General features: G+C 45.0%; 1 protein-coding gene across 1 annotated transcript in view; it reads right to left on the reverse strand.

Annotated features, from left to right (window-relative positions):
* The window catches only part of sult4a1 (sulfotransferase family 4A, member 1), a 43,128-nt gene that overhangs the window by 20,623 nt on the left and 7,600 nt on the right, over positions 1-14,905 (reverse strand). The window contains exons 2-5 of the mRNA XM_069156328.1: positions 4,336-4,466; positions 3,133-3,213; positions 669-795; positions 467-561 (exon numbers count right to left, since the gene is read on the reverse strand). Of these exons, the coding sequence (XP_069012429.1) occupies positions 467-561; positions 669-795; positions 3,133-3,213; positions 4,336-4,466 (434 nt within the window). The remainder of the gene's footprint in view (positions 1-466; positions 562-668; positions 796-3,132; positions 3,214-4,335; positions 4,467-14,905) is intronic.

Here is a 14,905-nt window from a genome sequence, read left to right on the forward strand (position 1 = left end):
GGACGAGTGTGCGTCTGAGCCTCGTAAAACTGATAAGAGCATATCTTCTGAAAATGGACCTTTGGCAGAGCAAAGAGCAAATATTGATCTGGTGTTTTCTAGAGATTTTCTGTCCGAGACAGATCGGACACGTTGGGTGGAGGGAGCTTCCTGAGACCACTGCTGTTGGGATTTAATGATTTATGAATGAAATTGTATTGAATATGTTTGTATCCATCAATGTTCACTGCTAACAACAATCCAGGTATTTGTGGAGCGTTTAAGGAGCGCAGCGTTCAGCCCCTCCACATGGACCCAGTCTTCTTCCTACCGGACATCTCCACGGTTCCTACACAGCAGCTCACTCACTTTTATCTAAATTACTCCGAGCGAGTGGACCCTCGGGGAAAGACCACCAAGATAAGAGGTTCTGGTACCGTAAAGGAGCGATGAGGACTAGCCAAAGAGGCTGAAGTCATGGTATTACCTTATACATGTCTTCGTACTTCAAGAAGAGGACATTAGACTCCATACGATGTTCCCAGAACTCCTGAACGTGTTCGAACCAGGACCCATAGCCCACTGCAGAGGAAGAGCAGCGACGGTGAGACAGTTGGACCGGAGGGACCGGAGGAACCGGAGGGATCAGATGGACCGGAGGGACGGTCCCAGTCAACCTTCATACTTACGTTTGTCGTACATGAAGCGCCGGCAGAACTCCTGGAAGGTTCCCCGGTAGCTCATAGTCCTGAGAGAGCGGTGGAACTGGTAGTAGGACACCACCAGGTCCTTCGGGTTCCGGGCCATGTAGATCACCTGGAACAGAACCACAACGGTCCAGTCAGAGACAGAGTCAGAGTAATGCTGCTGTTAGAGGACAGTACCATACAGATTCCTTGTTGGACTCCATCAAGGAAGTGAGTTCATTTGATGATTTAGTTTGTACTGTATATAGAAACATGTTGTGTTTTGGTGAATTAAGATTTGGCAGATCTTCCTGTGACGAGTGAACCTTCGTTAGCGTGTTAGCGTGTTTCGGGGGGGAGGCCGAGCACATGCGGCGTCTACTGCCAACAACGGTGGTTTCTTCATGATATAAAGTTATTAGTACGAGTCGGACTGAAAGCAAAGGATATTGAAGCTAAAGATACTTACGAGCCCTCCAACGGCCAATGAGGCGTGTTTTATGTTTATTGAAGCTGTTATGTTCCTAACAACGTACGATCTTCGGATTATTGTTCTCTATGAGAATGTTTTGCAACTTAAGTTATTCACGAATTGTATATTTTCTGTGTTTCGTTCTTTGGATTGCATTAAATGTCAGTAAACCACAGAGCGCCTTGAATGTGGTTCACCTGGAGGGGAGCTGAGGACTGACCATCATTGGAGAGACTCATTACATTTCATTACATTACATTTATCTGACTCTTTTATCCAAAGACTTACAATAAGTTCATTTCAACCATGAGGGTTCAAAACCAGAACAACAAGAATCAAGAAAATACAATTTCTTCCAGAAAGCCAAACTACAAAGTTCTATCAGTAAGTTCTATTTTAAGATACTAAAGTTCTACTGTTCAAGATAAAGGAGGAGGAGGTGTGTTTTTAGTTTGTGGTGGAAGATGTTCAGAGTTTCTGCTGTCCTGATGTCGGTGGGGAGCTCATTCACTCAGCTCGAAAACAAGCTGCTGAGGAGGAACTCAGGTCTCCAGGAGGAACTCAGGTCTCCAGGAGGAACTCAGGTCTTCCTGGAGGAACTCAGGTCTCCTGGAGGAGCTCAGGTCTTCCTGGAGGAACTCAGGTCTCCAGGAGGAACTCAGGTCTCCAGGAGGAACTCGAGATAATGTCCCAGATATCGAGACAATGTCCCACATGTCGAGACAAGGTCCCACGTGTCGAGACAAGGTCCCACATGTCGAGACAATGTCTCAGATATCGAGACAATGTCCCACGTGTCGAGACAATGTCCCACCTGTCAAGACAATGTCCCAGATATTGAGACAATGACCCACGTGTCAAGAGAATGTCCCATATATCAAGACAATGTTCCACGTGTCAAGATAATGTCTCAGATATTGAGACAATGTCCCACGTGTCGAGACAATGTCCCACATGTCGAGACAATGTCCCACATGTCGAGGCAGTGTCTCAGATATCGAGACAATGTCCCACGTGTCGAGGCAGTGTCCCAGATATCGAGACAATGTTCCACGTGTCGAGACAATGTCCCACATGTCGAGACAATGTCCCAGATATTGAGACAATGTCCCACGTCTCGAGACAATGTCCCAGATATCGAGACAATGTCTTAGATGTTTAGACAATGTCCCACGTGTCGAGATAATGTCCCAGATATCGAGACAATGTCCCATGTGCCGAGACAATGTCCCAGATATCGAGAAAATGTCCCACGTGTTGAGACAATGTCCCAGATATTGAGACAATGTCCCAGATATCGAGACAATGTCTTAGATGTTTAGACAATGTCCCACGTGTCGAGATAATGTCCCAGATATCGAGACAATGTCCCATGTGCCGAGACAATGTCCCAGATATCGAGAAAATGTCCCACGTGTTGAGACAATGTCCCAGATATTGAGACAATGTCCCACGTCTCGAGACAATGTCCCAGATATCGAGACAATGTCCCATGTGTCGAGACAATGTCCCAGATGTCGAGACAATGTTCCAGATGTCGAGATAACGTCCCACGTGTCGATTGGCTCCACTTGTTAAAAGTCAACACTCGCTTTTCTAGAATCTGGAAACCTAAAGATGATTTGACTTCGACTTCGACCTCTACCCTAACGTTTGTTTTTATTTTCTAAGTTGGACAGACATTGAAAGTTTAGTCTCTCTGCATTGGTAAATGTCCAACATCGTCCCAGAAAAATGCACTCTTTGTCCCACATGTGGACTGTTTGAATGTGGTCACTGTGTACGGGACACTTTAACGTGGTGCATGAACACTAGATTCACCGTAACTAACAATCTTCATAGTCCTGAAACAATGTTTTGATATTAGATTTATTGAAATTCAGAACACAGTTTGTGGATACGTGATTTCTACTTCAGAATATATCCAACAAATCTCAGCAGAACCTTTTAAATGAGCGTCGAGATGTAAAGATCGTCATGCGTCCTGACACTGACCTTGGCCTCTCCGTTGTGCATCGCTGTCGGGAGGAACCGGTAGGGAAGATGACTTTTGATCAAGCGGGGGGACGTCAGCTCCTGTGGAAACACAAAGGAAGTCAGTCTGCTCTGATCGATCCTTCAGAACGCTGCTGCTGCTCTTATCTGTTCAAAACCTCCAACATCTGATCTGCTGGTTTTCTTGGAAAATACTTTTTCTCTCAAGGAGTCCATTGAGCCTGTTTGTGTGTCCGCCAGCAGAGAGTCTGACATTATGTCGGCAGACCCATTGTCTGTTCAATACTATCAGCCTGGTGATATTAGATTTTGTCCAGCAGTCACTACAACATAAATGATAGATAATGTCTTGAGTATTTGATTGATTAATTATGTGTATTTTAGTCATGTGACAGCCGTCCCTGGACCCTGAGACAGTAACAGTGGAATGACAGCACTTAAATTAATATTACAGCCTGTACATATTTAATAAAAACACATAAATACATTGTTGACACATTGAAGTTTGAAACATAGCAAATTAGCTAGTCCAGTAAATTGTTTTTGATTAATTGGGAAAATATCAAAGTGTTACAACAGTCCATGCTCTCCCTTCTCCTTAATATGAGTACAAACCAAAATCAATAGCTACTTTATTAATTGAACAAAGACATGATTTTAAAATTATACTGCAGGGTCAATAAATAAACTTTGTTTGGGAGTTTGTTGATGTACTTTTTCCATCATTTTAGGTTTGATTGGAAGTGTCTCTATGAAAGCATCTTGTTGCATCATCCTCCTGCAGTCGGCTCCACCTGGACACTCAGCACCACCAGCAACTCCGGCCACAAACTCACATTTTATTGAACAGATTTTCTGTAAATGCATTTAGATTTTAGAAACTTGGCTAAGTAGACTCTCACTGTCAGGCTGCCAACACACTCTGTAGTTGTTCGTAATAAATCCAAACCAAACTGCAGGAGCAGCTGAAGCAGTGAACCTGCTGTAGTATCAGTGTGAGTCTTGGTTTGATTGTGCGGTTCACAGTGAGGAAACTCCCAGCATGCTCTCCGGTTTCACATCTAAACAGGAGTTTGTTACTATGCTGTCACACACAGTAACAGGCAGATTCACACCAGTGTAGCCTCCTTCTTTATTATCTACCAGCCTCCACCGGCCTCCTCCAGGACTGAAATAACTGCTGATCTGAGGTCATCACTGTACCTGTATGATGTCCAGCCCTGGCTGAGGGTACTCTAAGACAGGCAGCTGTTCGTCGATGTTCATGAGACCGATCTCGTCCGGGTCGGCTCCCTGACTCACCAGGTACACAACCTCCTGGAGGAGACTGGTGCCTGCAGAGACAGGAGACATCAGGACAATCAGGAACCTGGGACCACTCGATGACAGCTGAGGACACAGGTGATGTGTTGGTGTAGACAGTCAGGAACTTTATATGACTTTTAGTAGTTATTTGTCGTTCGGTGTTTACGTATTTTGTACAAAACGGTGATTTTGTCCACCTTAAAGCGAACGGGAAATCCTCCCGATAAATGTGACAATTTGTGACAAATTCAGCCAACTTTGGAGCCCCACAGCTCCGGCACACTTTACAGTAGAAATGTCACTCATGTTTAAACGGGTCATGAGTGTTTGACCTTTTACTGAATAAAGATATCTGTCACGTTTTTTTCAAAATCGCAGTTTAAATTTTTTTTTTTTTTTTTTTTGGGAGATTCAGATGTCACCTGAGATGTCACATGAGATGTCACAGTCTAACTTTTTGCGCCCTGAAATATTGTGAAAAAGGTTTTGTTAATCCTGTTTTTTGCCCACAAATTTCACTCTAAATACACAACTTATACATGAAACTGTAGGGATTTTTGTCAGCTTTCACTCAGTGCAGCTCTCGTTGTGATAAGACTCACAGTTTTGACCAAAATCCCCTCTTAACACTTAGTTCTCTCACAAACTCTCCAATGGACTCCTATTATATCTGAGCTCTGAGAGTTCAGGTCTAAATCAGAAACGGAGGGCGTCTCTAACCTGCGACCAAGCCCTTAAACTAAGAAATAGGAACATAAAATTTAATACAGTTATTACCGACAAGTTTCTGTCGCTTACGGTGAAACAATTTTTTTCAATAGGACCAGTAGTTTTTGTCTGGTAAGGACTTTTTGAAGGCTGCAACAAGCCGTTTCCAGCCAAACAAGCTTGATGAAGCCACTTTACATATCACATGTTGTGTTGTCAGTTTGTTCTGACGTCCCAAAGTGGTCCATAAAACCCGGTAATGCAGCAAAACAGAGAAGTCCAGTGATTTAGTGTTGTATTTTCATCCTTACAAGTAAAATGACCAATAACCACCTTCTTTCCCGTCAACAACATCATGAGGCTGCTGAAAACTCAATACAGCAGCACTGAGGAATTTATGGATTTATTGCTTCATTTGAGCACATTTAACATTGACACTGAGGAAACATCCACAGAGAGAGTGGTGAACTTTCCCTTTAACAAAGAGTAGAAACACTATAGTCCATCATAAAACCATTCCATACAATAAAAACACCTAAATTACTAAATGTAGTGAATGTAAACTGTCACTTCAGTAAATGTACAAATATATATCTTTAGATATATACGTCTTTAAAACCCAGCAGCCCATTGGGGTTCTGATCCATGAAAACAGTCTGACCATTTCACAGGACTCTGATGTTCAGGTGGTAAATAAATGCCCTGCTCAAAGGTAACTTGGCAGAAAAATACAGTATATACTTCTTTACTTTCACCACTTTTTTATTTTTTTCATTCTTTCAATCCAAAGTCACAAAACCAAATTGTCTGTTGCCATGGCGACGTCCTGTCTGACGTCCTCGTGACTCGGTGTGGTTTATAGACCGAATGTGTCCATCCAATCCGACATCCCACACAAAACAGGACAACAACATGAAGGCCGGAGGCTCCGAGTCCCGCCCCATGAAACCTGAAGGACACGGCTTCATTAATCAGAGGGGAAAGTACCGGCTCCCCCACCCCTCCCCCGCTGGCTTTAAATAACCCTGCCAGCATTCTGCATTAGAGGTTGACGTGAACACATCTGCTGTCTCTGAGGACAATGAGGAAGATGAAGAGGATGCGAGACGCCTCAGGCTGCCTGTGAACCCAAAAACATCATGTCACCAAGATCTGTGTCTTTTCCCTGAAACAGCTTTTATATCACATTAGTAGCAGTTACGAGGTCTTTGGCATCCATCAAAGGGTTCGCTTGTGTTTGATATTTGAAAAACATCAAATATGGCTCACAAATAAAAGTCAAAAAACTACACAGGCCAGAAATAAAAAGATTTACTGAGAACAACTTGTCAAACCACCAGGGACTCCTCGTACGCTTCATGAGATTGGACACCCCAGTAAATACTGGCTGTGATGGAAGACATTAGTCCTCATGTCCAGTGACGCCACAGCCGGTTACATGTGCATGAACACTGGGCAAATCTGTCAGTCAAATAGTTTCTGGAAACTCTGACTCCTGCATTTCCTGTTTTTTTCTGATCAGTATTTTTCAGTTTCAGTGTCACTGACATATTTCATCAGCTAATGAACTCAGAGGAGCTCGGACTGATGAAACACACCATGTATCAGAGGTACCGGTTGGACCCAGACGGAAGGCACACGGCTACAAAAGAAAAGATTTATTATAACATCCAAAGAACAGATCAGGCTAATCAAACAGAAATAACAAAAGAAAACCAAACAAGGTGCCAACACAAATCAACTAACTGAGAAGCAAAGTGAAACCCACAGAAAGACAGGAAGCTGAAGGAAAACAGACAAACTGAACTCTGACAAGGACAGAGAGAGGTGACTGGGGAGAGAGCAGGTGAGGTGGGCGTGGCCAGCAGGTAACAGCAGGGAGAGAGAGGGAGGACCACAGGTGAACAGGAGCTGACAGAGACTTTCAAATTAAAACAGAAAACGTCGGGCTGAAAATAAAGTATAAAAAAACAAAAGTTTTCAAACTAAAGAACAGAAAACGGATCAAATTAAACGAGATCATGACGCTGTGCTGAAGACTTGCTGATATCTGCAGATATCTGATATCGGCCTGCTGGGTTATCGTGGTCGGGTGTAAGTGATGTTTTTATTTAGTAGAAACAACTTGAGACTGTGTGTGGTGCAGAGGTCAGAGGTCAGAGGTCATTCCAAAGGGCCACAGGACGTGAAAGGCGCTCCATAAGGACATGGAGCGATGTTGACATCAGGGGTTAAACGAACACCGTCTGTCTCAGTGAGGAGACGTTGTCGGTTCAGAGCTGATATCTAAAGAGTCACCTCAGCAGTGATGTAGAAGGAGCTGACCTGTGAGGAGGAGCAGCGCTCAGTCTTGGACCTCAGAACCAGTCCTGTCTGCTGACTAACTGAAGGCTGGAGGCTGTAACCAGTCATGGTTTCAGGATGACATGCTCTCCTCCACACGTGGACAGAAGTTCATTTCAATTCTTTTTTTTTAGATTATTTTCTCAAACCTTTTGTTATGTTTGGATGAAGATCAGGAGAACTTCTGAATCCGAGTTTAACCTTTCCTTATAAACTGAGCTAAAGTTCTGAAAACCTGAATGTGTCACAGGGGTTCTGGATCAGACCCAATAGCAGACCACAGGCGTAGATGGTGAGAATAAAATGTATTGTTAACAGGAGTTGTAGATGGAGGTGAGGCTGTGTGTGAGGGTTTAACAGTTAGAGTTGGCCAGCAGAGGCAGGCAGAGACTGAGTTCTTCTGCTGAGGCTGAGTCCCAACACACCGGGGGAGCAGCCGTGAGACAGACGTGGAGGAACCAGAGGGACTCTGGCAGGAGCAGCTAGTCCAAAACAGTGGCTGTACGCGTCCCCGCGCTCCACACCGGACCGAACCGTACGGCGGAGGACAGGTCGAGTGGTCTGTCGGTTGAGTGGACCCGTAGACCGCCGCAGGGCATCAGATAAGGCCGAGGGGACACGAGGGGACACGAGGGGACAGGCAGCTTGTAGGTTTGACGGCAGGTTGCAGGTGAGTAGACGTAATGAACCGACAACCCAGGACTGCAGGACCAGGGTTGATATAGTGCCAGGTGGTAATTAGCAGGATTGTCAGCAGCTGTGCACCAATCAGGGGGCGTGGCCATGGGAGGTGTCCAGAGGCAGGAAGTGGAGAGACAAAGACCAAAACACAATAAACAGGGAATGACAGCATGAGGAGAAGAGATCACAGGGTCAGACAGAGATCCTGACAGAATGTGTGGATGATGATATTTTCTTGCTCTGTAGTTTTAAGTTTTCTATCTGAGAATAAATATCCCCAGATTCAGTCAGTAACAGGTGAAAAACTACAAACCAAAAAACAAACATGAAGCATGTGAGTTATAGAAGGCAGCCTCTTGAGTGACGAGGTCACGCCAGCGACCTTTAAAAATGCCGCTGGTTGCGTTTTTATAGCAGAAGGTCTGGTACCAGGACACGGAGCTCCAGGACAGAAGGGGTTAAAGGATGAAGATGTTAATATCTTCTCACAGGCTGCATGGGTGTTTCAACAAATCAAACCACAGAACTGTGAGGGACAGATGAAATAAAGAAGGGTTAAAGGTGGTGCAGCAGAGACAGATCCAGTCTCCACCTCCATGTTCGCCCCTCATCAGACTCTCCCTGCTGGGTGAAGCTCTGGTCCAGCCTCAGGCTAGGATGTCTGTCCCTTCATGTCCACAGCAGGAGGACACCTGTCTCAGATCAGCGGTTCAACATGAATAACTCTGCCTGTTATGATGTGACGATGCTGTGGTAAAAGGTCATATTTGCATTAAATCAAGTACTTTTTTAAGGCACCTAGTCGCCATGGTTACAATAATAAAGATGGGGAAGGTGAACATAGTGGAGGTGGGTGAGAGGAGGATGTTAGCCAAGCTGACATCAATCATGGGCACCACCTCACCCTCCATGAGGCTGTAGGAGCTTTAAACAGCTCCTTCAGACTGCTGCACCATCAGAGCAGGAAGGAGCGCCACCTGCAGGTTGTTTGTTCCAACAGCTGTCAGACTGTTCAACACCATAAAATAACGTTGCACTGTTCATCTCCTTTCACAGCACCTGACATATTCCATTCATCCCAGGCTGTATTTATTTATTGTTATTTTATTTTATTTTATTTGTTTTTGTGTATACAGCCTGTGTGTGTGTATTTATTTATTCATTGATCTTACTTGTTTATGTGTGCACTTTTTTGTGTTTCTATGCTGCTGTGAATACTAAATTTCCTACTGTGGGATTAATAAAGTCTAAATCTGAACAAACAGTCACAGCTAAAAGACAGAGGAAGATGAGTTTCTGTGTGTGCGTGAACACATGGCTGCTGTCTAAACAGACATAATGCTCGGCCATCACACAATAAACTGGAGCACCATCTTCCACCCCACCCCCCCTTTTAAACCCTCCTCTGTTTGGTTTACAGAATCCTGACAATCCCATTGGCCAAGCTGTTATTGTGAGCCAATGGCATCACAGTTCTGCAGCATCCCAACCATGTGCTGTGCCATGTGCTTCACTTCTCTGCAGCAGAGGAGACAAACAGCAGCTCAGAGCAGGAGGAGGAGAAGGAGAAGGAGGAGGAGACAGGGAGACACCTGTCTGCTTCAGACATCCTTTAAGTGTCTCACATGGAGATCAGTGATGTCGAAGGAAACTGCAGAGAAACTGAAACAGTTTCATGTGAAGGACGTTGAGTTCAGACCCGACATCATTTTCATTAATAAATATAAAGGAGACACCTGCTGAGACAAACTGATGAGAAGAAGTTTTTCAGTCTTTTAACCCTGCAGATGGTCAACATTCTGGGATAATAAACAGCTTCGTTCCCTGGAAACATCTGAGTCTGTCTTTGATGTATTTAGTCATACAGGGTTCATAATGAGACTGATGAGGATCACGAAGGCACGTCAATGTGGACGACAGGTCAAAGTCATACTGTCCTCTTACTGCTGACCAGGGATGGACAGATCAATGCATACGCTGGACACGATGATGACACAGCGACCATCTCATCCGGTCTGAACAATCACAACCATGACAACCATCACAACCATGACAACCATCACAACCATGACAACCATGACAACCATCACAACCATGACAACCATCACAACCATCACAGCCATCACAACCATCTATCACAACCATGACAACAATCACAACCATGACAACAATCACAACCATGACAACCATCACAGCCATCACAACCATGACAACCATCACAATCATGACAACCATCACAGCCATCACAACCATGACAGACATCACAACCATGACAACCATCACAACCATGACAACCATCACAACCATGACAACCGTCACAGCCATCACAACCATGACAACCATCTCAACCATGACAACATCACAGCCATCACAACCATCACAACCATCCATCACAACCATCACAACCATGACAACAATCACAACCATGACAACCATCACAACCATCACAACCATGACAACCATCACAGCCATCACAACCATCTATCACAACCATCACAACCATGACAACAATCACAACCATGACAACAATCACAACCATGACAACCATCACAGCCATCACAACCATGACAACCATCACAACCATGACAACCATCACAGCCATCACAACCATGACAGCCATCACAACCATGACAACCATCACAGCCATCACAACCATGACAACCATCACAACCATGACAACCATCACAGCCATCACAACCATGACAGCCATCACAACCATGACAACCATCACAACCATGACAACCGTCACAGCCATCACAACCATGACAATCATCTCAACCATGACAACCATCACAACCATCACAGCCATCACAACCATCTATCACAACCATCACAACCATGACAACAATCACAACCATGACAACCATCACAGCCATCACAACCATGACAACCATCACAACCATGACAACCGTCACAGCCATCACAACCATGACAACCATCTCAACCATCACAACCATCACAACCATCCATCACAACCATCACAACCATGACAACCATCACAACCATGACAACCATCACAACCATCACAGCCATCACAACCATCTATCACAACCATCACAACCATGACAACAATCACAACCATGACAACAATCACAACCATGACAACCATCACAGCCATCACAACCATGACAACCATCACAACCATGACAACCATCACAGCCATCACAACCATGACAGCCATCACAACCATGACAACCATCACAGCCATCACAACCATGACAACCATCACAACCATGACAACCATCACAACCATGACAACCATCACAGCCATCACAACCATGACAGCCATCACAACCATGACAACCATCACAGCCATCACAACCATGACAACCATCACAACCATGACAACCGTCACAGCCATCACAACCATGACAACCATCTCAACCATGACAACCATCACAGCCATCACAACCATCACAACCATCCATCACAACCATCACAACTATGACAGCCATCACAACCATGACAACCATCACAGCCATCACAACCATCACAACAATCCATCACAACCATCACAACCATGACAACCATCACAGCCATCACAACCATCACAACCATCCATCACAACCATCACAACCATGACAGCCATCACAACCATGACAACCATCACAACCATGACAGCCATCACAGCCATGACAACAATCACAACCATGACAACCATCACAGCCATCACAACCATCCCAGCCATCACAAACATCCATCACAACCATCACAACCATGACAGCCATCACAACCATGACAACAATCACAACCATGACAACCATCCCAGCCATCACAACCATCCATCACAACCATCACAACCATGACAGCCATCACAACCATGACAACAATCACAACCATGACAACCATCACAGTCATCACAACCATGACAACCATCACAACCATGACAACCATCACAGCCATCACAACCATGACAGCCATCACAACCATGACAACCATCACAACCATGACAACCATCACAGCCATCACAACCATGACAACCATCACAACCATGACAACCATCACAGCCATCACAACCATGACAACCATCTCAACCATGACAACCATCACAGCCATCACAACCATCACAACCATCCATCACAACCATCACAACCATGACAACCATCACAGCCATCACAACCATCACAACCATCCATCACAACCATGACAGCCATCACAGCCATCACAACCATCACAACCATCCATCACAACCATCACAACCATGACAGCCATCACAACCATGACAAACATCACAACCATCACAGCCATCACAACCATCCATCACAACCATCACAACCATGAAAGCCATCACAACCATCACAACCATGACAGCCATCACAACCATGACAACAATCACAACCATGACAACCATCACAGCCATCACAACCATGCCAACCATCACAGCCATCACAACCATGACAACCATCACAACCATGACAACCATCACAGCCATCACAACCATGACAACCATCACAACCATGACAACCATCACAGCCATCACAACTATGACAACCATCACAACCATGACAACCATCACAGCCATCACAACCATGACAACCATCACAACCATGACAACCATCACAGCCATCACAACCATCACAACCATCACAACCATCCATCACAACCATGACAGCCATCACAACCATGACAACAATCACAACCATGACAACCATGACAACCATCACAGCCATCACAACCATGACAACCATCACAACCATGACAACCATCACAGCCATCACAACCATGACAGCCATCACAACCATGACAACCATCACAATCATCACAACCATGACAACCATCACAGCCATCACAACCATGACAACCATCTCAACCATGACAACCATCACAGCCATCACAACCATGACAACCATCACAACCATGACAACCATCACAGCCATCACAACCATGATAGCCATCAGAACCATGACAACCATCACAACCATGACAACCATCACAGCCATCACAACCATGACAACCATCTCAACCATGACAACCATCACAGCCATCACAACCATCACAACCATCCATCACAACCATCATAACCATGACAGCCATCACAACCATGATAACCATCACAGCCATCACAACCATCACAGCCATCCATCACAACCATCACAACCATGACAGCCATCACAACCATGACAGCCATCACAACCATGACAACCATCACAGCCATCACAACCATGACAACCATCACAACCATGACAACCATCACAGCCATCACAACCATGACAACCATCTCAACCATCACAACCATGACAACCATCACAGCCATCACAACCATGACAACCATCACAACCATGACAACCATCACAGCCATCACAACCATGACAACCATCACAACCATGACAACCATCACAGCCATCACAACCATGACAACCATCACAACCATGACAACCATCACAGCCATCACAACCATGACAACCATCACAACCATGACAACCATCACAGCCATCACAACCATCACAACCATCACAGCCATGACAACCATCACAGCCATCACAACCATGACAGCCATCACAACCATGACAACCATCACAACCATCACAACCATGACAACCATCACAGCCATCACAACCATGACAACCATCTCAACCATGACAACCATCACAGCCATCACAACCATCACAACCATCCATCACAACCATCACAACCATGATAACCATCACAACCATGACAACCATCACAGCCATCACAACCATGACAACCATCTCAACCATGACAATCATCACAGCCATCACAACCATGACAACCAACACAACCATGACAACCATCACAGCCATCACAACCATCACAGCCATCACAACCATGACAACCATCTCAACCATGACAACCATCACAGCCATCACAACCATCACAACCATCCATCACAACCATCACAACCATGATAACCATCACAACCATGACAACCATCACAGCCATCACAACCATGACAACCATCACAACCATGACAACCATCACAGCCATCACAACCATCACAGCCATCACAACCATCCATCACAACCATGACAGCCATCACAACCATGACAACAATCACAACCATGACAACCATCACAGCCATCACAACCATGACAACCATCACAACCATGACAACCATCACAGCCATCACAACCATGACAGCCATCACAACCATGACAACCATCACAACCATGACAACCATCACAACCATCACAACCATGATAACCATCACAACCATGACAACCATCACAGCCATCACAACCATGACAACCATCTCAACCATGACAACCATGACAACCATGACAACCATCTCAACCATGACAACCATCACAGCCATCACAACCATGACAGCCATCAGAACCATGACAACCATCACAACCATGACAACCATCACAGCCATCACAACCATGATAACCATCACAACCATGACAACCATCACAGCCATCACAGCCATCACAACCATCCATCACAACCATCACAACCATGACAGCCATCACAACCATGACAACCATCACAGCCATCACAACCATGACAACCATCACAACCATGACAACCATCACAGCCATCACAACCATGACAACCATCTCAACCATCACAACCATGACAACCATCACAGCCATCACAACCATGACAACCATCACAACCATGACAACCATCACAGCCATCACAACCATGACAACCATCACAACCATGACAACCATCACAGCCATCACAACCATGACAACCATCACAACCATGACAACCATCACAGCCATCACAACCATGACAACCATCACAACCATGACAACCATCACAGCCA

The sequence above is a fragment of the Embiotoca jacksoni genome, unplaced genomic scaffold, assembly GCF_022577435.1.
Source record: "Embiotoca jacksoni isolate LCO1_2020_lvr unplaced genomic scaffold, fEmbJac1.0.p SCAF_21, whole genome shotgun sequence".
NCBI lineage: Eukaryota > Metazoa > Chordata > Actinopteri > Embiotocidae > Embiotoca > Embiotoca jacksoni.